Source organism: Argopecten irradians, chromosome 1 (assembly GCF_041381155.1).
Source record: "Argopecten irradians isolate NY chromosome 1, Ai_NY, whole genome shotgun sequence".
In the NCBI taxonomy this organism is placed as follows: Eukaryota; Metazoa; Mollusca; class Bivalvia; order Pectinida; family Pectinidae; genus Argopecten; species Argopecten irradians.
Genome location: NC_091134.1, coordinates 30,059,788 through 30,085,035, shown reverse-complemented (window position 1 = coordinate 30,085,035; position 25,248 = coordinate 30,059,788). Strand labels below are relative to the sequence as shown.

The 25,248-nt window shown below is 33.1% G+C and overlaps 1 protein-coding gene across 6 annotated transcripts; it reads left to right on the top strand.

Moving 5' to 3' along the window:
• Positions 1–1,817: 1,817 nt before the first annotated feature.
• On the top strand, positions 1,818–24,100 carry LOC138323569 (microtubule-associated tyrosine carboxypeptidase 1-like). Of its 6 annotated transcripts, XM_069268284.1 has the most exons (9): positions 1,819–1,986; positions 7,863–8,319; positions 8,904–9,054; positions 10,729–10,897; positions 12,500–12,667; positions 12,953–13,236; positions 16,371–16,409; positions 17,236–17,277; positions 17,902–18,605. In XM_069268284.1, exons 2-9 carry the CDS (start codon positions 7,907–7,909, stop codon positions 17,938–17,940), a joined length of 1,305 nt encoding a protein of 434 aa, XP_069124385.1. In that variant the 5' UTR covers positions 1,819–1,986; positions 7,863–7,906; the 3' UTR covers positions 17,941–18,605. The 6 variants fall into 6 exon arrangements, with proteins under 6 accessions (XP_069124367.1, XP_069124376.1, XP_069124385.1 ...); XM_069268266.1 differs by lacking the exons at positions 17,236–17,277; positions 17,902–18,605 and adding an exon at positions 18,998–24,100 and having other exon boundaries at positions 1,818–1,986; XM_069268300.1 differs by lacking the exon at positions 17,236–17,277.
• Positions 24,101–25,248: the final 1,148 nt, after the last annotated feature.

Genomic DNA, 25,248 nt, shown 5'->3' with positions numbered 1-25,248 from the left:
AGTTAACATACCGAATTCAATTCAAATCGCTGAGAAGAGCCAATCCCAACTCTTCCAAAATGTCATCCATTGTAAGCTGTAAAACAAAGTGGTCTCACCCGTTTATTATTGCAGTATACCACACATATATATGTATATAGGTACACAAAATGTATATGCATGCACTTTGTATTATATTGTCCAATATTATATACTCTGTTTTCCTTCAATGGGGTTCGATATATAGGATATCAACTCGGTGTTTCCATTTTTAAAACAATCGAATTATATTCCTTCTGTAACGTCATTACCCAAACATTGTCCTGTGGCCTTCGTTCTTCTTGTATTTAAAATAATGCTTTGGACACTACATATGTAACCTAAGCAAATTTGTCCATAATTTGTAATTAAATGCTTATCAATGTAATTAAGGTACAAGTGACTGGGTACAAAATATAATAAAAAACGTAGATTTAGACCTAGGCAAGCTTAAATGATACTTGTCGGTAAAATGAAATACAAATGTACTATCAATAGCAAATTTGATATTGCTTATACCAGAAACATATATACATAGAGATTGGCAACTCTGCTACTTTTACGATTGGCAGATGTATCTCTGTATGTCCCTAGGGATTTTATACTAAGATAAACAATACAACAGAATAACTTTGATATGTTATAAAAGTTTTGTAATTTTCAGATGGTTTGAGTATGATTTTGGAAAGAAAAATAATATTATAACTTATATATTATAATGAAACAAAATGCACTTCCTGTTTTGAATGTCTGATTTTCGAAAAACCAGGTAAAATTGCTGATTTTCATGCTTTCAAAAATCATATCAAATTATATCAATCGGGAAAACTGGTCACGCCAAACCATGATATAATGTTTAAACTTTGTGTTGATGCAAAAATATCATGTTTTAAAAAATACACTAAAAAGTAGTTAGCCAAGGGAAAATGCCTATAAACCGGAGGTCCCGCTGCCTGTCGACAAAGACAAAGAAGGAGTTTCCAATCTCTATGTATATATGTTTCTGATATTAGTCTCAGAAAACTGGAGGGTACCATGATTCTACAGCCTATGTTCTTCCATAGACCACGGACAGTTGTCTTCTTTAATCTTTGTTCAATATAACACAATTATTATTTTTTTGAACAGTGCTTTACAAGACCAGAATTCTGGGTTTTCCATAGACCACGGACACAATTTATTTCAAGAGCTTCTAGGGGCCAATTGCTGTTTTCAGAGATTTAATTAATACTGTTTAAATCTCAGCTCTTTTCTAAGTAGCAAAACTGAACAATAATGACATACTGGAATATCACATGGCGAATTAATTTATGTCTTGAAAAGTTTTTGATTGTTTTCTGGAAAAACATGAGAGCCGAAGCTTCAGAATGCAGGATTTTGCAGATATATTCAAGAGCTTGTGTATTGTGTGACCTCCATCCATCCCTTCCCCATCCCCAACCTCCGGCACCAAATGCTTCTGAACTCTCGTAAGTGATCGGATACCCTGCTGGCGGAGTATCGAGGTCCCCCTCTCAGATTTATTATTATCTCCAGCTATATTGTATGTTTTTCGTATCATTTATTTATTCATATTTGTGAATAGAAAGATCCGAAGAATTTTGTTGAAAATAAAAAAAATCATGTATAAAGAATTCTAAAATAATTTGAAAAAAAAAACCCCAATCACTCGTCCCAGCCGAGGAGCGAACACTCGATCCTTAGGATCTGACCGGATATAGAATATTTCGGAACATCTCTAATCTTACCATACAGTCATATGCTAAATTTCCGAAGACAATAGTTTCCGTATCTTGTGACGTAACAAAAAGCTTCTTAGATACCTGTGTATTTAGACATGGCGGACACTGGGCGATGCCTGTGTAGTCAGTCACAAATTGCTTGCCTTTGACGCGATCAAGACGGCAGGACATCAGACGACACACGGGCATCTGCCGCAGGGAGGAAGCACTCAAGTTGAACGTCAAAGTAAGTTCCATCTATAAAAGGTTTAATGACTAGATACAACATCTGTGTCGTTCAGAGCTCGACACACATCATGACATGCCAGGTGATCGAGCTCTTTAAATGGATTGGTATAAGCAAAATATGGTTGCACTTTTTGATAATGCGTGTTGGACGAAGCCAAAATTAATGTTAGCAATCACAACAAACTAAAGTTGATATTGATGTTTGTTACTGTATAACATGTACATAAAAAGCCTTTATATGGGTCACTATAGATTAACCTTGTAACCCAGATTATGCATTCAGTACTTCGGTAAGGTCAATGAGCTTATTTATGCCAGTGGTTTTTTAGTGAGAAGGATTTGTCACTGTCTCTTAACACTACTAAACACAACGCGAGATGCCGATGTACAGGGAATAAACAAACACTTCTCTTATCGAGTCAATGTAAAGCTCAATTCCACGATGTCTAGTCCTTGTTTAAGGACAGAAGATATAGAAGAAATGTCTTAAATTTACATTAAAAAAATACGACAGCTCATGAAATGAAGAAGCGCTTCAGAAAGTAAGACAGTTAAGCAGGGTTGGGGTCAATTACATTGCGATGTAATTAATTACAATTACAATTACTTGGTCAAAACTAAATTACAATTACAATTACTCAGTTTTGTAAATGTAATTTATTACAATTACATTCAAAAAGTAATTAATTATAATTACATTCAAAAAGTAATTTATTACAAATACACATTACATTTTCTTAATATGTTTATTTTTGATAACATATACATATTTGTGTAGTCATACAATGAAACATTTATACATGTATAAGTTACTCTCAGTAAATTCTGATAGAACACATGCTTCACATAAACCGCAAGTTACAATTAAATACTTGTAGGGTGTATTAGTTTTACATGTAGGTCTAATAAGAATACATGTACATTTAAAACTTTTCAGACCCTGATGATGATAAAATGTAATTCAAAAATATGAATACCTGGTACAGTACCAGGCATTCATATTTTTTAATTTGATTTTTTCATCATCAGAGTCTGAAAATTATCATCAGGCAGTCTGTTTCTGTCTGGTTGGAATACTTTGGCAGCAACACTAAACAATCTCTCTGTTGGAGCTGAAGTGGCTGGTATAGCTAAGTATTTGTACCTACATTAACACTGGTAAATTTAAAGCCAATTTGGACCTTTTACCTGGCATAAGTCATAGTATAGTAAAAACACTTAAATCACGTTTTTGTTGTGATTGAAAATACCACATAAATATGCCTTTTTAACGACATATCACACTTGGCTGTATCCAATATCATTTTATCACAAATCAATCGTAAATATCAAATATGACAGAAAATATGACCCTTTGAAGTTTTTTTCATTTTTTGTTTGAGCGACAGAAAAGTAAGGCAGTACTACTCGAGTACCCTAAAATTTTGATGTTTAAAATTATATTCAGATTATCATCGTTTCACCATAAACCGCTCAAGTTGATGAATCACTGGATATACCACGTTTTTTAAGATTAATTTTGCCTAACCCCTGGTTTTTTTTCCATAATATCAAAGTACTGAGAGTACACTGTCAAATATTACTGACTTTACTGTAAGAGTAGAATGTAATGATGAGGTACGTATTTCGACCAAACCTTGAAATTATCATCATAAACTCATGTTTATAATATTTTTCGGAAATTCTACTTATCCGTTTTTTTTACCTTTTTTGCTGGCGTCAATCAGACATCAGACGAGACACTATGTCTAATTTTACCTTTAGTAACCTATAGGAATTGCGAAATAATACCAACAAAAAGTTGACCAGGTACTGATTACATAAGTATTAGCTTTTTCTCATCCAACACCCTTCATGAAAGTGCATCCTTCAATGGTCATTGCTTTCTAGCAGCTTCATTTTGCTAGATATTTTCGTCTAACTTCTTAGAACAAAATGAGATCGAAATACGTATATCAATTAGTTTAAATCATAATTTGTCAGTCGATGTTAATATTACTATTTAAAAAAATACTATTGTTACTCAATTAATTCTTTGAAAAAAACTCTTCGTTCTGTCCTTTGGTGGGGCAACACCATAGAATATATAAAATGACATACACGGGATGCCGTCCTCAAATGACTATAGCTGTAGTAGTACGTCAGTAAAAATCAGCGAATCAACCAGTTTGCTTTCGCGGTAGACCGATTCCTGCATTCGTGACTCTATAAAATTGTTTTTATTGTTTGTTTGATTAAGTCAATGTCCTATTAACAGCCAGGGTCATGGAAGGACGGCATTCTATGTATGCAGTGTCCTGCGTGTATGAAGTGCCTGGTATGTGATATGGGAGACTACAGTATATTCATGTTGTGTCTTCTTCTATAGTGGAACTCTTGCCCTTTTCATAGTGTTATATCACTGAAACATGCCGCCGAAGACACCAAGCAACACATCCCACCCAGTCCCATTATACTGACAACAGGCGAACCAGTCGTCCTACTCGCTTAATGCTGACCGCTAAGCAGGGTGTGTCTCGGCCAGATGACAGAGCCCAGAGCCTACCTCACAGGGATGAGCTCTCAATCGAAGACAAAACGTGATGAGGTGTCAACTGAGACGTTAGGAAGTATAAAGTAAGTTAGGAAGAAGAGATGCTAAGATACGATTCTAAATTTGGTTGCCTTTTACGATCATGCAATAAGGACAGCGGGTACAATTCTAACACCCATTAGTTCATTTTAATGCCATAAGGTCATCTAACCTGAAGGGTCAGTATGACCTATAGTCACCATGCTTCGTCCATTGTCGTGCGTTGTTCACATTTCATACTGCGTAAACTTGTCATTCAAATGACTTCTCAATATCCGAAAGGCCCAAAAAACTGATATTAGGCATGTAGAATGCTGGAATGATGGACTACCAAGTTTGTGGAAATGAATTACCTTGACTTTTGTTCAAGGTCACAGAAGTCTAAAAGGCTAAATCTTTAAACGATTTCTTGTGAATAACTAAGATGCCTAGATACCTGATAATAAGGACTGTAGTATGCTGGCATGAAAGGCTACCAAGTTCATTTAAGGTTACAAGGGTCAAATAGGCTAAAAACTTTCAACGACTTATTGCGAAAAACTAAGAGGCATTGGAATCTGATATTGGGACTGTAGAATGCTAGCATGAAGGACTACCAAGTTTGTTCAAATGAATGACCTTGATCTACATTCATGGTTACATGGGTCAAATAGACTAAAATCTTTAAACGACTTCTTGTGAATAACTAAGAGGACTAGAGACCTGGCATTGTACATGTTGCTTGATGGCACAACATATTGTCTAGTTCAATATATGACACTAAAATTAACATTTTGTGAAAAGTACTATATGATATATATGCAAAATTAGATGCAAAATTAGATCAAAGGTCAATATATATGTCAGTTCGACCGAACTTTGGTACACCAGCTTACATGGGATACGTTTTTTCTCAAGTATGATTCATGATAGAGCCGAGATAAGGACAGTTTTCGTTTAACATTTTTAAGTCTCAGTACTCTCAGTACTTTGATATTGAGTAAGAAATAAAGGGGGTAGATGTAAAAAAATGCTAAAAGTCGGCATATCCAGTAATTCATTGACACAATATTTTCATGAGTCAATAAATGATATATGAAGATATTTTTGATTGCTAAAATTTTAGGGCACTTGGGTTTGTAATTGTTATCTTTAATTAAAAACTAATGAAATGAATTTTCATGAAAAATTAAGAGCAAAACTTGAAATTGCAAGAATACCCCAACAGATATAATGAAGTATTGTATATCATTAAAAAGATAAAACGAAATGCTATGTTATTACACTAAAGTAATTTATCTTTGGCTTTTGTATGCCTTAATATGATACATTAAAGGCGCACAAGTAGGAATCAGATGTAAAACTTATAAAAGGTGGCGCTGTAGTCGGAAGGTAAGTTATTTATGGAATAAGTACTGCTCCGATACGTATTATGTGCCGATTGATGTATTTGCACCAAAAAATTAAAAATCGACCGTGGGCGGCTATATGCAACATCTCCTTTGAAAATCTGCATGAATTATGTTCTAGTACTTAGATAGGTCACAACATCTCTCTGTGCAATCTTCACCAATTTACCTGTAGATGTCTACTTCATTGAATTTAAAACCTGAGTTGTGTCTCTTTCTCGTGAGGGTAAAGTGGGAAGAAAACTGAAAAAGTCCTCTGTTTTAATTTTTTTGGCAGGGAGGCAGTTGAAGACTAATTTGAGCTATCATCTATATTTTTGCCTTCATTAGATATGCTTATTAGGTGATCAACAGGTGTTATATAAGCAAGACATTTGTGAGTTCTAATCACATGCTTTGTGTCCTTACAACCTAATTTAACAAAACCAATATAAATTGGTGTCATAAATTTAAAAGAAATAACAAAAAAACCATTATCATCTCACAAATTAAACATTGAAACGGGAAGGTATAACAATTTAGAAACAAATTAAAGAACATGCAGATACTGTAACAGTGAGGACATTGAAGATGAGTTTCATTTTATTTTAAAATGTGAATTCATGGTATTTAGCTTTAAGAAAGCATTTTATTAAGAAATATTATTTCTTTAGACCGAGTATGTACAAATTAATTAAACTTTTAGAAACAGAGAACAAAAAAGAATTGTCAAATTTAGCAAAATATATTAAATTAAGTAATAATATTTTATAAGTTAAATATTAGCATAATCCCTCTACACTAGCCTTATGTATACTTACGAGGGTTGTTTGTGTGTCAGTGTGTATGTAAGTATGGCGAGAGCATGGATGTGAGTGTGGTTTTGTGTATTGTATTTGTATACCGGTATATGTTTGTTTCAAACCGATGAGCTGAAAGGCTCAAGGTAATAAAAGAATTGAATTGAATTGAATTGTGTTCACATCTCACACCTGTATATTGCCTGAAGGGTTAACTGCAGGTAAAACAGGTACAAATGTAGTTACATGTATACCATGATCACTGCCTCACATATGTTACCTGTTTAAATTTCTATATGCCAAATAAATGTCATAAATTCATTTCCTAGTATTAGACATTAGTAAATATATATCTGTAATTGAAAAGTAATTGAAATGAAATGTTAATTACACATTTTTAGAATGTAATTAATTACAATTACACTTACATGTAATTGAAATATTTCTTAATTACAAATTACCATTCAATTACTTGAAAAAATGTAATTAATTGCAATTTATTACAATTACATGTTTAATTACCCCAACCCTGCAGTTAAGACTGGTATTCTGAGCTACATCAAAAGTTGCGCTGGCAGATATCAAAGGAAAATCAGTCATCTCCAATATCATGGTCAGTGCACAAACACGGAAGCGCTAGCGATGTATTCATCCAAAACCCAGAGTGACAAATCCTTCTCACTTATTAATGCTTGTTTAGGCCTAATTTACCTATATTGTGTATACTACACTGTATTAAATATTATTGGGAGTAGAGGACCTTATAAGGTACATGTAGGTGATTGTGTATAATATTGTATATATGGTATTTGTCTGTTACATGCTTGATCTGTGGTAAATCAGCAAAATATATCAGGTTGTTTTTATACAGAGTTCATCGCTAAGGCAGCGGTTTAACTGCAAACTAGAGAACATTTAAACACAGAAAATTTTGGGATAAGATGACACTATATAACATTATTTGATATGGTAAAAGGATTTCTCACTGCAAGTTTATTTGATAAAGAAAAACACAGCCATGACCTGACCATTTCAGAATAATGCATAAAGGCCAATAAATGAGCATTTCACTACTGTTGCATGTTATGGCATTATTCATTGTAACATTCATAAAGCTTCACATTTTTATTTACAGGAGAAAAGCTGAACAAGAACCTCCAGTTGTATGCATCAGAAGGGATGACCCGGAAAGATAAACGAAAGGATAAAGCTCAGAAAACAAAAATAAGATTTTTAGAGCAGCAGCCTTTGAAGTTTACTGGTGCAATATGTCCTATAAACCTTGAGGAGCAAAGAGAACGCTTCCTGAAGCATGGAAAACTACCTCAATTTGTCCTCAAAGGATCAGAGGATGAAATTGAGCAGTTATACCATAAAGCCAAAAACCAGATTCGATTTGATTTATTTGGTGAAGCAGAGTTTATTCTGAAGTCAGTGAAAGAAAAATACGGTGATGCAGAAAAATACATTACGAAGCAGTATGGAGAAAGAATTTCTAAAGAACAAGCCACAGAAGTTCTACAGGATTACATCAAAGAGCACAATCTGGATGGGGCCATGAGTATCATTTGGTGCAATGATATGGCTGCCAGGTTAAGAATTTTCACCTCACATCTCATTTTCTATACACAGGGCAACTGTTAATTAATACTTTAAAATAGATTTGTCCAATTGAGAAAAAATGAAGATTGAAGCATAAGCTTCTCAAATGACCATTGACAAGATGATTGATGAACTGTCTAGGTCTGTGATCTGTATAGCATGATGAATCCTGTTAATTACTTTAACATGTTGCAGAGTATAAGGATTACAGTGGTCACTTTGGTGTTACAAATGCTAACTATAATGAACTCACCCCTGAATACACATTTAGGCTCATCTAAATCAAAGACTAGATCAGTTTATTATGAAATGTCAGGGGTGAAATTGAATGAGTTAATAGTGTACAGGACACTTACAATAGCGTAATAAGAAGACAGCTTTTTGAGATATTTTGATACCATTCTGACTACCCAGTCCAATACCAGATAGTCAAAAAAAAGGTGGGGAAGAATTTGATTGGTCACAAGAGCTTATTGGATCATTTGTTGTACTTCCTAAAAAGATTATCTTTAGTCATTTCAAATTATTTTACCTGATCTGATAGAAGTAATAATGACATGAATTTCTATTTCAGTGCACGAATGATGTGGGTTGGTCCCAATGTTAGGTCCAATAAACCTGAAGCGAGGAATTTTTCTTTTTGGATAAGAAACTCCACTGATAATGTATACATCACAGAGCATGGGATTCGTTGTCTTGCCAACCACGAGATTGGCACTCATTTTGTATCCTTTTACAAAGAAGTTAAATCAAGTTTTATTATTTCAACAGAAGCTGAAAAAAAACTTTGGACTATATATTCGCCTTTGGTATTCACATTCTCTCAAGAAGTAATTTCCTGGTCTAAGTCTTTTAGGTGAAGTTAAAGTGTTTGTGCATTTGTCTGATCGCCAGCTGTCAATCAAACTGCATGCGACTTTGCATTGTGTATGTTATGCTCCGGTAATGAATGGAAACACACATCTGAATGTGCAAATGTGCGTGTGAGAGCACAAGGTGTGGTTACATACTGTCTGGCGATCAACCAATCATGGTGCCATTGGACACTACCCAGAGTAATTGCTGATATAATCTTGCATGGTTCGGTCAAATGAATACTGTATTTTCCAGAGAATAAGTCACAAATTTTTTCCTTGAAAATTTGGAGTGCGACTTATACACCGTAGACGAAAACCAAAATCTGACGATGTTTTTGCATTATTACGTCGTGATTCACATGTGAAAATCTTAAGTTTTACTCGCCATTTTTGTAAAGTTATACATTGAAAAAATCACTGTAAAAGTGCTTAAAAGATAAAATATACAATGAAAATATATATATAAAGATGAAAATAATTATGTATCAGATGCATGTTCAATTGTAAAATTGTAGATATCTCTGTACCCGCCTGGAAGACTTTGCTTGTTAAATATGAATGAGGTTTGTAGGATGCTGATCTGCAAAAATCTTTTACTATAAATGTTGAGATATTGCTGTCTACCTGATAAATTATCCATGATTGATTATTTTTCTTTCATAGACAAAAGAAAAATGATGACATAGCCTCAGAAAAAGGGTTTCACTGCAATTTGATCAAGGGTCTATCAACTACATGTCAATGTTTGTTATTGACAATATATCAATGGTTATGCATAGCTTTTGTTGACATGTGAATCAGGTCTTAGGTTTTTGGAAAAACAACATTTGAAAAGAGTGTTCAGAGTGCAACTACAAATTTTGGAAATAACTACAGTGTACATGATATTTCTATTATATGGTACATGTCTGAATGTAGCTGCAATATTGTAGCTCAAAAGACTTTGAGACAGAAAATGGTGTCGTCTTTAGAGCTGCAATTGGTGCCTATTACTGCTAATGGAGCAAAGTAATAATTATTCAAACCATTATAAAAGTTTGTTTGCATTTTATCGTACTTGTTTGATATCGCTGACCTACTAGGCAATAAAACTGAACCACATTAAATATCAAATTCTCATCGAGGCATTATTTTTTTACGTAATACATATGAAGGTCTTTCTGAGAGGAATTTTTACGACAAGTCCACAAATTGTGAATTTGACGTCTTGTGAGCGGTACGGTTGATATTAAGAATGGTAGTTATGTTTGTTTTGGACAAAAATAATATGTAAATGCATGTATACCTACGCATAAAATAATTGGAAACCTACAAAAAAGTATAGAAAACTGTGCCCGAGTATTTTTCGGAGGCAGTGCTCCACTACTACACATAGGGACCAATTCGTACCCGACTGAAAGGTATAGTAGGCCGGGTACGTGTATTCGTTCTAGTCTGAATAGGAATCATCCTCACTGGAGAGCTCTGTGTAAGTATTCTACTAGTTAGAATTAATTGTGGAAATTTTCAATAAACTTTTATCTATTTCCTTAATGATATTAGTTCCGTGCCTTCAATGATGGCCTTCAACCCTGGTATAGTGACCGACGGAGATTTGGTATCAAAGGTATGGGTAGTCTAGAGCATATGCGAGCAGAAGAAGGACTAGCTGCCATACATACTATACTGGAGGCCAAGGAACGCTTTCTGTGGGGACCTGCCATGTTGTATTGTAAGTTACGTGACATATTAGATGTGACAGTTACTAGGACTATCCGTTACAATTACAGTTAAGCATTGTAACAACACCTACATGTAACAGACAGAAAGAAGTATGTATTTCTGTAAGATTTTATGGATGAATTTGACACACCATCTACATTATGAATGGATGTTATAGAATACAAATTACTTTTTTACAATGAAAACAAATAACTTCTACAATATAAATGTGACACATATATTTAGAACACAAATTAAAAATTGAAGAATAAAAATAGAAATATAAATTATTGAATACAAATGCTAAAATATTTGATATATTTTTAAAACTTCTTCATATTTCATAATACAGCCTGTAAAGTCATTACTTAACTTCTTCATGTATATACAGATACAGCCTGTAAAGTCATAACTTGACTTCTTTATGTACATGTATATACCGATACAGCCTGTAAAGCCATTACTTAACTTCTTCATATTTATACAGATACAGCCTGTAAAGTCATTATTTAACTTCTTCATATTTATACAGATACAGCCTGTAAAGTCATTATTTAACTTCTTCATATTTATACAGATACAGCCTGTAAAGTCATTACTTAAAGATGCTCCACCGCCGACAGAGTGTAAATGATATTCATCATTTGAGCAATAATTGGTGTTAAATCGTGTATAAATATGCCTAATTAACACAAAAAATAATATAAAATAATTTATTTCGCCTGTTGTGCATGTGCAATCAGTACTTCATTCCATATAGAATATAGTGCCTCTGAATTTTTTCGGGATGCAATTAATTATTTTTCATATTTTTAAATTGAAGTAAAATTAGAAGCTCAAACTTTTCAATGGTGGTAATAGTGTAAAGTAAGTAACTTTTGTAACTGAAGAAAAATACTAAATCGTCTGCTCCTGTTTTTAATAGTGAAAAAATACCATTTGTCAGCGGTGAAGCATCTTTAACTTCTTCATATTTATACAGATACAGCCTGTAAAGTCATTACTTAACTTCTTAATATTTATACAGATACGGCCTGTATAGTCATTACTTAACTTCTTAATATTTATACAGATACAGCCTGTATAGTCATTACTTAACTTCTTAATATTTATACAGATACAGCCTGTATAGTCATTACTTAACTTCTTAATATTTATACAGATACAGCCTGTATAGTCATTACTTAACTTCTTAATATTTATACAGATACAGCCTGTATAGTCATTACTTAACTTCTTAATATTTATACAGATACAGCCTGTATAGTCATTACTTAACTTCTTAATATTTATACAGATACAGCCTGTATAGTCATTACTTAACTTCTTAATATTTATACAGATACAGCCTGTATAGTCATTACTTAACTTCTTAATATTTATACAGATACAGCCTGTATAGTCATTACTTAACTTCTTAATATTTATACAGATACAGCCTGTATAGTCCTTACTTAACTTCTTAATATTTATACAGATACAGCCTGTATAGTCATTACTTAACTTCTTAATATTAATACAGATACAGCCTGTATAGTCATTACTTAACTTCTTAATATTAATACAGATACAGCCTGTATAGTCCTTACTTAACTTCTTCATGTTTATACAGATACAGCCTGTAAAGCCAGTGGGATGTCATTTAAACAGCTGTTTGACCACCTAGGAACATACATATCAAGTAAAGAACAGCGATGGAAGTACTGTATGAGGGTGAAGCGTGGCCTTGTGGATCCAAATGATATTGGAGGATATGGAAAAGACCAGTGCTACTTTGAAGGTTAACTCAATGCTTTAATTATATTAAGGTTATGTGAAGCATACCACACGGTGTATCAAGATAATTTGTTGTACTTGTATCACAAAAACAGTGGAATTACATGTATAACCTTACATCAAGATAGGTGTTAAAGACAAAAAATCTTCACTCAGTGTTTTGAGCAATCAAATTCCCTGCCACACAGACCAATGCCAAATAATATTTTTTAGTCCACTGGTAATAATGTCCAATAGAATTTATTGGTAGAAAGTCTGATCTGTTACTGACGTTTTTGTTATTATCTAGGTGCTGTTGAAATCCTAAGAAATATAGATTCCATCGACTTTGGTGTAATGATGAGTGGAAAAATCTGTCCAGATGAAATTCCAAGATGTAAACGAGTTGCTCGCCTTGACTGTCTTCGTGTCCCTGCATTCATGAAAAATGAAAAGAAATATAAAAAACAGCTGCAAACAATTGCTAATCTGAATGGTTTAAATCAAGTTCACCCCAAAAGTTCACCACCTGCGGCATACATTCAAAGGCTAAAGAGAGGCAGACGCATTGGACCAGCCAGCAGTAGTGGAAAGGTGAGGAAAATGGGCAAAAGGGCATTAAAGGTCTTTAATCAAGGTGGTTTCTTGACTTCAGCAAATGAATCGGATTCATCTGAGAATGAGATTGAAAGTAGTAATCACATTGATAATACACCAGTACACTGCAAAAGTCCAGCTGCCAATAATGCACTCAGGGATAGTACAGACCCTCGGGTCAACAGTGGTAGTGTGTGTGACACAGGGTTTCACTCATCAGGAACTGAGGCACTTGATACTCTAGCTTTTCAAAGATCAGCTGATGATCACTTGGAGGAGTTCTTTGATGATAGCTGCAGTATACATGATTGTGCCGATTTTATCACTCCCATTCAGGTGTTAGAAGGTTCAAAAACTGGATCTTTGGTTTCCATGTTGTCAATGTCAAGTAGTTTCAAACCAGAATCACATGACAAAGGAGCTCATCGGCAGGATGTTGAGTTACATGAGCCAGATATACCATCACATTTATCTTCAAGCTCAGGTCAAACAGAGCAAATAACTTCACGGAATGTTACTCCAGGCATGGAAAGAAGTGCAGACACCTCTCCAACAGTTTCAAATGAGACAAAACCTTACACAGTAGAATCATCACAATCAACAAAATCAAACTTCAAACAAACGCCACACATCACTCCCTTCCTCGTGAAAAGTTCTATGCACTCTTCATCAAATATGCAACAAATCAAATCCTCACCAAACAAAGATATCCACTTAAAGCCTTCAAAATCTGATCACAATACACCAACACCAGTGTCCCAGAATACATTGACACCAGGGTCCCATCTCCAGCCTATATCACAAAATACATCGACACCAGGGTCCCACCTCCAGCCCATATCACAGAATACATTGACACCAGTGTCCAAGAATACACAGACACTAGGGTCCCTTCTCCAGCCCATATCACATAATACATCGACACCAGTGCCCCAGAATACATCGACACCTGGGTCCCACCTCCAGCCCATATCACAGAATACATCGACACCAGGGTCCCACCTCCAGCCCATATCACAGAATATATCGACACAAGGGTCCCACCTCCAGCCCATATCACAGAATACACAGACACCAGGGTCCCAGAATACATTGACACCAGTGTCCCAGAACACACAAACACCAGGGTCCAACCTCCAGCCCATATCAACAACTAGATCTAAGTCTGACCTCATTCCTATCTCATCATATATACCTACTGAAAACCAGTTGAATCAAGTTGTAACGCACCAACTTCGAGCCCTTCCTGAGCTTCCATACCTTGGTTCTTCCAATTCTGCAACTGTCTTAGGTCCTGTTAAAGCTGAGGGTTATTGCAAACCCTTTGTGCCAACAAGTTGGTCATCAGAAACTAACAATAATGGAAGTATTTCTGTTAGCAATCCTTCCATGGAAAATGTTTCAAATGGACAGAATTCTGGAGCCTACAGCATAAGGGCACTAAATAACTACCTAGAGAGGTCTCAATCAGAGCCCAGTGATAAGCATTTTCTCATGGCAAAGCTCGCCCATCAGTGGAGTCCAGCATCCTACAGCACAGATAAATCTACTACAATTGTGGTAGAAGATGGGGAGGAGGAGGAGGAAACCCAGCAATCCATGTCAAAAAGCACAAAATGTGTCGAGGTAAAGCTCCCTCCCGTGTCTATGCCATGGCATGCCTCTGGTTTCTCTTATCTTACTGATATTGGTGTGTCTGGCTTTTATCCTAAATCAACCAATCAAAACCTTCACATTCACTCTAGGCAAGGCTCATCTGCGCTATCGTCATCTGAATTTCCTACCAATAACATTACTAATGATGAACATACCTATGGACCATCTGTTATTGAGTGGGGCCCAGAAAAATTTATTTATCCACAGTCAAGTAATCGATGTTTTAAAGACATGGCAAATTCAGATGTAAATGTTCCTCAATTGTCGGTTTTCATGCCACATTCTCCAAGTGCCTCGGTTCCTAGAGCTTTTCCACCATTTAATCTGCATAGAGCACAGACTTCAGCCAATCGTCTCAGTGTGCGTGCTCGTGTGATAGCAAAGCAAGTAAATACCTAGCTAGATCAAACTTTTTTTTACAGAAAATACATACACATATTTTGCTGTAAAACTTTATTAAGTGTTTTCATTGAGAAGAGTTCGGAAAAATGATTCATCAGTTAAATTTTTCTTAAAATAACATAAATGATAAAAGCATTAACATTTTTATTTTAAGTTTATAACCGTAAAAATTAGATGCATATTTTAAGTAATTACCGTCAAATTATTGAAGAAATATGTATTTACTTGAAATTAGCTGAAAAAAACTGAATTTCTATGAAATGTTCAACTTTTTTTTTAAAATAGGAATAAAGATGTTGTCTCTTTTACCCCTGTAATGCAATCATGTATTATTCTTATCTTAGAAACATGAGAGATTAAACTTGTGTTTCAGGTAAACAAGTTAGGTAACAAAATTCTGATAAATATCAAAGGCTCTATGATGTTTAAGATATTCTAGTCAGTTTATACAGAGATATTAATTATATCTCTGGTTTATTTTGCTTCATTTGTGAGAGGTTTTCATTTTGAATAATTTTTATTTTTCTTTTAATTGTTGATAGACAATATTACATGGTTTGTTTCCTTTTTTCTGTAGTGACACTTTCACTTTATCAAAACTAAAACGGTGCGGGTAATTATTTGCCTTTAGTTGTAATATATATGCATACAACAAGTAACTGTGATTTTATTTAATATGGAAATCATTTTTTGTTGAAATAGTTATGATTCAATGTTCAAAGTGATATTTTTGTTAATATAAAGTGATACTTATCTTTGAATTCTTTTTAATTGAAGCGATAATGATATATGATGCAAGTCAATGACGATATATACGAGTGCCATTTTATATGTTTGCCATATTCAACCAAAGTTTGCTTTTGATTGCATATTTAGATTTAATGCTACTGGTATTTAAATTGTGATTTTTCTAGAAGTGATATAAAGTAATATCTAGATTTTCTTTACCTTAGATTTCAATGTGATGAAAGAAATTCATAATTCCTGAAAACATTTCTTGTGACTGCACTTCAGATATGGTATCTGTAATATTTGTATGATGTACATAATCAAGTCATGTTATGTAATTGTAGTACAAAAGGGCTGTTGGTTCTTGTGATGGTAAAGAACCGGTAAGAATTCTCTCTCTAACTCTCCTACGTTACATAGTCATCCAGTGCTTTTATTTTCATCAACTGTAGTTATCTCCCTTCCTAAGCTGTAGTACCTCCCTGCTCTCCTGGAATTTCTTCCTCTTTTCAGCTGCAATTATCTCCCTTTATTTCTATAACCATGTCTATCTTCCCAAATGCTTTTTAGAAATTTTATTGATCTGCTACTTCAAATCCTAATATAACATCCCTTTATAATAAATAAAAAAAATCTTTTGTGATTGAATCCAATTTTATTCAAGAATTCTCTAATGACTAATTGACCTATATATGAGATAGAATATTAACTTTATTTAATGCCACTAAAATATAATACGAATGTAATAAGGTCCAAGACTTCAATTAATTTGCTCATTTAGTGTAAAAACTATAGGTTTAAAATACATATAGATAACAATAAAAAAATGTAAATTGTTCAATCTTACCATTAATGTAAATACTACCATGTATCGCTACAAGCCTTTTTGGCTTTCCAATGATGTTGGACTGATGAAAAACTGATGACAAACTTAATGTACCCAGTATGTAAATAGTATTAATTGACATTTTTAAAGAAACCTACAAATATTTAAAACAACAGGACTATCATACTAACCAACACTTTGACACCATTCTTAATGGCAACAGTTTCCTTTAGAAAGTGTATAGTATTTTCTAAATGATTTTATAATAAAAAAATAAGCATTTTTTTTATTTGTTTTTTTTTTATACATTTTCAAAATGATGGGGGATATTTTTTATTTGAATTCAAACAATTTCTGCATTGTTTTAAAATATCTTTCATCAGGACTGGGACTACATCAGCGGATACAGTTCGAGTTCAGATAAGGTAAACTGTCAAACCTGCCTGTTCATACAACAGTGATACAGGAGTTTAAAACCAGTCAAGTTTGGACCATTTTAATAGGGTGAATTTATATAGAAAACTCAAGCTAGTCCTGCTTTGTAACTCTTGGTGATGCTGCTTTTCATTTGTTTGCTTGGTTTGAATGTGGAATATTGAATTTTCATTTAGTTTATATCCAACTTTACTCAACTTCATTCATTTAGGTCTACTAGAAATGGCATAAAATGTTTGGGATTTTGATTCAAAAACTGTGGTAAAACATTCTGTAAGAGGTGGAATACCTGCTCACTATAAATGTTCTAAATTAAAGGTAGTAAATTTTGATTGATCAGAGTTACCACCCTTTGTTTAACTATGTTATATGACATATCACCATATGTAAACAGATTAAGAATGGATTTATTTCATCACAACAATATCCCAAATGTAAACTGCCTAGTTTTATTTAGTTAAATGAACAATTGCATGTCAGTAAAAGAATCACATCCTAATAATTCACTCAATCACTTTGCACCTTTTTTCACTTTTTGAGTTTCAAATGTATAGTCTTCGTTCAATTCTGCTTCATTCTTTATATAAAATTCTTGACTTTTGTTTCTCTTCCAGAAGATAAGCTGTTGGCCCCTCCGCATTATTTGCAAGTAGTCAGTTGTCCTGCATGCTTTGATATATCCGTACAATGTCGATACAGACTGTGTATGGCATGGACTGATGTATATTAACACAATCCGATGTGTATATTGCCAGTGATTTCTCGTAGATTTGCTGTTGGCAATATCATAAGATTTTGATGTGCCAAAATGTTTTACTAATGAGAATGTCAGGGATATAAATCCCTCAAAATGCCAAAGACTTGAGAATCTCCAAAGATCTGAAATTGATTTTTATCATATATTACCACATTAGAATGTCACTACTTTGAAATGGGTTTATTTGATAATTGTTTTAATTTGATTTATTTTGTTGTTAATGCCAATGTGCTGGAATTTCTGTTCATTCAAAATATTGACACAATGTTGTTTCAAGTCTGTTACATTTTTTTCTTTTGAATTTTAATATTTTTTATCATTTTGTTATTTTTAAAATTAAAATTTGCCCATTTAGGTATATTTGAGACAAAGAAAACAGTATCTGTTTTTTATTTTTGCAAATGTATATTTACAAATTTACAATCCGTACATAATTCATACAGCAAAAAGAACATGATCAAATTGGTTTTGGTGCTGGATTTTATCCTCTTTCTTTTTTCTGGTAAAGCTGTTAATGTAGACATAGTCATGTAGGTCTATTTAATAAATTATCAATTCCTACTGTTGTCTTTTATTAACAAATATAATATTAGTGGTGTTGTCCGCTTGTCTTACTTTTTCCTATCTTTTGTGGATTGCAGAGTTACCTGTTATTGTGAGCTGATCATTAAATGTTACATTAATGGATATTGAGAGTAACGTCATGAGTTTGGTAAAAAAAAAAAAAAAACTTACCAGAATTTTGAGAAAAAATGTCAGATTTCTCCAAAAAGGAACAATGTTACAATCAGTACCAGCTACCAAGGACAGATAAATGCATGATGAAATGATTGTTAGATTCACTTTAAGTAGACAGTAGAAATATTAATGATCAATTTCAGGTTTTAAACTTTATTTTTGGGGAAAAAAAGTAGGTGTAAATTGTTACTTCAAAAAATAAATTATTTTTTCAGGATGCAGGATTGGTTCCTACTCGCAGTGCTTTTACCAAATCTAAACACGACGCAGGATTAACTCCAAATCTCATAAAATCTACCTTAAAGGATGCAGGTCTAGTTCCTCCCTCTTATAGAGGAAGCAAAATTTCTTGGCGCTCATCCATCTTCAAACGCATGTGTGACAGAAGTGATCGAAAATTAACAGCATGCTAATTTCATATTACTGGTAATTACCTTCAATTAACTTTTTAACAAACATTCACCTGCAATAAATAGGCAAAAAAGAAAGGTTCATTCCCACTCAGCCAACATGTTATTTTTGCTGGATATGTTGGCTGAGTGGGAAGACACCGAAAGAAACATCAGAATCAAGGAATGAATAGTTTGAGAGTTATGTCCCCCTTAAGTCCAATTAACAATTGTAGTTCTGCCTTTTATTACTTGATATATATCATCAGCAGATCTAGTCAAACAAGTTACTTACCGTGGCTGTGGGTCAATTTTTCAAATAATAGCTAATTGGTATGTAAATAACTAAAAAATTATCAAAATATTTGTGTTCTTTTCTTTTCATGGAAAAAAATCTCTTTTCAGTTCCTAACCAAACTGACCGTGAAATAATTAACCCAATGATTATTGATTTGAAAATCTTCAACCCATGAAAGATAGTACAATATTCCAGACATAAATAAGTAATTCTTAATTGCCAAACAACTTACAGATGATGATCATCAAGTCTTCTTGTATTAACATTTGTTTTGTTTGTATTAACTCATTATTTTTTTCATATAATTGTAGATGTTCTGACATTTTTGTTTGTTTATTTATTTATTTTTGTTTGTTTATATTACCAAGGAGTATTTGATGTAGTGCCAATTTATAGACCTATATTTATATGTACATATTCCTATACAAAATGTACTATAAGAATCTCTATTTTAACGTAAAATCAAAAGAATCAAAAATTAAATTATTTATAAGATATTCCACATTTATTATCTTCACATTATCTAACCCTGATACATACTTTAACCCTCAGTTTGTACTAATATCATTTTAGATCGTTCAGAACAATTTAATACAAGTATTTCTTGCTGAATATTATACACTAATCTTTTATGATAGTCATTCCCCCCGAAGACACATTTGAACTATTCTGACTCTAAGACTGGACCAACCTATTATGAAATTTAAGGGACGGATACAGTTCAAACACTACAACAATGTTATTTTTCTGCGACTCATTTTTAATGAAATTAGAACAATTCTCCGGGTTTAACAAAATGGTGACTTGTATAGGTACCCCAGGAAGTAACTGACCAAGGACCACTGACCAGTTGATCTATAGTCACCCGCTCGTACATGCATTTGTACCCATTTATTATTGGACCCAACGTCGGAGCATACACAATACAAATTGCAAAGTCATGATTGATTGATAGCTGTCAGTAAGAAGTGGTAATATGGTGTATAGAGCAGTGCTATTTTAGGAGATCTGTTAGTACAAAACGTGCTAAAATGTGGATATTAACAGTAGCTATAAACAAAGTGCTATGTATAACCAGACTATGGAAGTTTATTTCAGTACTCCTGTAACATACAATGACATTTTTATAAAACTAACATGTTATATTTAATTTCAATTGAAGTGAAATGTCAAGTATTATACAAGTCTGACTTGACAGGTAAATGTATTTTTTCTGCATGTTTCACATTCTAGTGCTGGTATTTCTATATATCTCTCTCCTCCGATCTGTATTTTTATGAGTGGCTTAACCGAGAGAAGCTGGTTCTTTAATTTGGAAACCCTGACAATTACCAACAGCCACTTGTATCATGATTTTGAAATTTAAAAATCTTTTGTAATCCACACATAATGTGTGTCTACCTATAATAATTTGTTTTATCTGAAAAGAATATTGATAACACGTTTGAAACTGAATAATATTTAAGTACATGTACTTGTTGTCATATTGGCTGTATAACATTTGTTTCTTTTATACCTCAAGGTCAAGGGTCTGGAAAATTTCTTTTGTTCAAAAATGAGGTTAAAAACAAGGTTCATTTCTTGCCAAACAAGGTCACTTTCATTCATTACTGTTTATTTCTGAATGTAACACATCATATAGAACACAATTACTTACAGAACATGTACTATAAAGATAAATAGGTCAAATATAAATAACCATTTTTTTTCAATATTAGATAAGCTGAGGCATAAATTAGAAATATAGGAAATTTCTTGTGGTCCATGGTAAGACAGAAAAGCAAGGCTTGTTGTTAGTTAATGACAATTATGTAAATGGTCAGAGAATCAAGATGCTGGTGGTCAAAACTTGATCCAAGGTCAGGGAAATTTCTTGTGGTTGTTTATAAAGCCAAAAGTCAGGGAAGAATTTGATACCCATGACAAAGCCAAAGGTCAAGGACATGTCTTGTCATTAAAGTCAAGGGTCATTTTTTTATATACATATTCATATTTTTTTCTGAGTTAGGTTTTATATCTTCCCCAAATATAATCAGCATTGTTAGTTTAAGATGTATGTACCAGTGTCCTATACAATTTTGATCACTATGATATGCTCATGCAGATGAATATTTAATGGGGGACAAAATTTTGTATGACACCGGTATTCCAAAAGAGTGTTATTTTGTCAAGTTTTACATATTGATATTTTTTTTTAATTGAAGTTTTTACGTGCTATTTTTTCTGATTTTGTTAATTAGTAATAATTTATCATTTTGTAGAACCAATTTTTGTAGATGATTTGTTGTTGTTGACATTCCAGATAATTTTAACTGTTGTTGTTGAAATTTAGATGTGATATATTTGTTTTTACTTCAAGGAAGTGATGATGTCCCTGGAGATTGTCTGCATATCTTGATGAATTATGAAATCTCTTAATATATAACAAATTTCAGAAAATTATTGAAGTTGTTTCTTACAACTTTAAAGCTATATTGCCAATGCTATTTCGTCCTGTAGTTAGAAAAAAAGAATTTACACATTACATAGTTATCTCCCCTTGTTGGTTGGGTATTGATTGCGATGTCATGTGTGTTTGAGCAAATCTTAATACTGTTTCACAGGAAACAACATTATTTTTGTATACATCATATGACGTAACTATCCATCCCTGTCCTAAATTCAGATAACTGTTGTATGCAAAGACTAGATACTTTTAATCCATTTTACTAAGGCTATCCATTGTTATACTGCTGTTGGCTCCTTCGGGATGTGATGATAAAAAAAAAAAAAAAAAAAAAAAACTGAGAGAGAGAGAGAAAACCAGTTTGTTTGCTATTAAGCAGAATCAGAAATAAGTGTAATGTGTTTTTGTAGTTTTTATATCTTCATTATTACATATTTCAATTGTTAGATTTATATACTTTAATGGTGATTTTTTATTAAGTTTCACCAAATAGACCACCTGTATTTGTGTGTGATGGAGAGATTTTTTATACTGTGGATGGTGTGGCTATTTACCCTTTGTTTTTGAAATAGATTATTGCTAATTTTTTTTAGATTATTAAAGACACCAGATTAAGTGATATACACATGTAATTTGATAGTCATTTTATAACTGGTAATAGTTAAGCTTTATGATATATTGTGAAAAAATAGTTTACATATACATGTATAGGTATAGATCAATATACACTAACTTGTTGGTTAAGTTATTCAAACAATACATAGTATCACAAATATATATTTATGTCATATAATTAAATACTACAATGGAAGTCCAAATAGATGGTGGAACTTCTGTTCTTTTCTAAATTGGTGCTTTCCATGATAGATGCTTTAATTCCTATATATATCATATCAATGTTGGGTATGTATTTCATTTTCATCTGTACATGTTTTTGCTGATCCTGAACCAGTTATGTACAGACAACCTCCCAAAAGCTAAATCAGTGAAATCATGGTTTATTTGAAATATTCAGAATATTCCAGTTTGTAAACTTGAATATACAAATATACATGTATTTTATAAAATAGAAGTTTGATCAGGACCATCAGAACAACTCAAACAGGACCTTTAGGTATTATATCAGTTAAATACGCGTATTTTATTATTCTCTGATGATTTGGGCAAAGTAAGATTTTTGGACCGTTAACTGTAAATAAAGAAATTACTATAAGATGTCTAGCTGTTATAAGGAGAAGATGAAATCCTAGCAACAGTTTGTCTTTGATATATTGGTTCCGTCGTCTTTCAGTCTCATTTCTGAAGAGTTTACTCGACAAGTCCAACAAAAACATCATACATTTATGATTCCATTCCAAATAAATAACAGCAAGCAGGATTGTCAATTTTTTTGTCTAATTAGGAGTTATCTACTCTTGAGAGCTTTCTTTGATTATTTTACCACTTTTAATATAAGGGAAAATGTTGAAAATTCCTCACAGAAACAAATATGTACGTGTATGTTGTAGAACATCCTCAACACTCCAGGGGTTGCTATCACTTTCATTATATCCACTCGTAAACTATGTCATAGTAAAACTAAAGACACAGGTAATTTCAGCTGAATTTGGTCCTTTGATGTACATCAAAAGAATTGAATAACGGTACACAGTGTGGCTTTGATGTCAGGCATCACTCTCTCACTCTGTAGTCTTCAAAGGAAGTCTCTACAGGCCTGTGCTTTGACGGTTTTTTACTCATGAGCTGCCTCCAGTTTTAGTATGAAATAGTCCAGGTATATAATGTCAGTGATAGTAATCCCTGGAGTATTGAGGGTTGGTGTAACAAATAATCACGGCATCTAACAAGGGTAAATAACTGCATAATTAATTATGGTCTTAAAATATAATGAGATAGCTTTAACTTATACAGTATCTAGCACTTTCTAATTTTCAATGAAATTCATATACCATATTTAATATTTTTGCATATTAGTTAATTGGTAGCTTGATTCCATGGTACACCCTATCTTTTACCATGTGTACAATCAAATGTGATATATTAAAATGGCAGTCAAAAATATGATGTGTTTAAGTATGATTTGATAGAATTTTGATAATTTTGTAGTTGTTTTACAATACACGTTTATCATTCATATTTTTATTTTTTAACCTGAGTTGAGATATTAAATTATTTTATTGACCAGTATTTTTGACTTTGTTGTATATTGATAAAACTTTATTGGCAATCTCAATATGCAGATATGGGTGTAAGTATGTCGTGTAAAATGATAATAAATCATGATGCCTATTATTCCGCTAGATGCCTATCTGGCCTGCATGAATCCATCAACTAAAATATAACAAGGGTCCCAAAAGGCCTCTAGCTAGTCATCTGACAATATTTTGAAGTTGTTTAACGATTTTAGTATATTTGACCCCTGTGACCTTGAATGAATATAAAGGTCATTCCTTTCAACAAACTTGATATCCCAGACCCAATAGAAGGTTTCTAGTCTTTTCAGTTATTCACAAGTCCTTTAAAGATTTTAGCCTATACAGTATGACTTGTGATGTTACCGTAAAGGGACCAGTCCATTTGTTCGGTTTATAGAGGTATCCAATTTGTTGAGAATATAACCTTTTCATGGTAAGTTTCGATGACGTAGTTCTGAACAACAGACGGTATATGGAAGAGTTACGATTTCATCCCATCAACCATAGTGTTGCTAAACATCCAGCGGTGAAAATGATGTCAAGTAAATTTGCGTTTATTAATTCAGCAATATCCAACATTTCTAACATGATCTGATTATTTACCCATCTCCATGTATATTGTTTTGTAAGCACATTTCAATGGCTCACATCTCCGATACAGCTCACTTGGCCGCCATGATACTTCTCATTAGAAAATCTCGCAAGTTAACCTATAAGGAATGACCTAAAGTATTTTACTGTGACAGAAATCTACATCGACAGACCTTGCCGGGGAACGCAGTGGAGGCAAAAACATGTACAAGTGAAAAGCTGTCACTGTCTTTAGTACAGGTAAAACTCCCGTAGGCGTCTCATGATTGAACAGTATAGCATTGAATCAAAGGCGTGAATGAAGAGTGCTTGTTTTGATTGTTCCGTCTTGTTAAAACATCATTGTCGGTTTACAAAATATAGTATAGGAATATGTACATATAAATATAGGTCTATAAATTGGCACTACATTAATTACCCCTTACAGAAAAGTAGAGTAACATTATTAAAATAAATATGGTTTTCAGAGTAGACAGGTTCCGGATTATACAGGTTTTAGATACTATAATTTATTAATAAATATCCGGAACCACACAATTTGATCGGT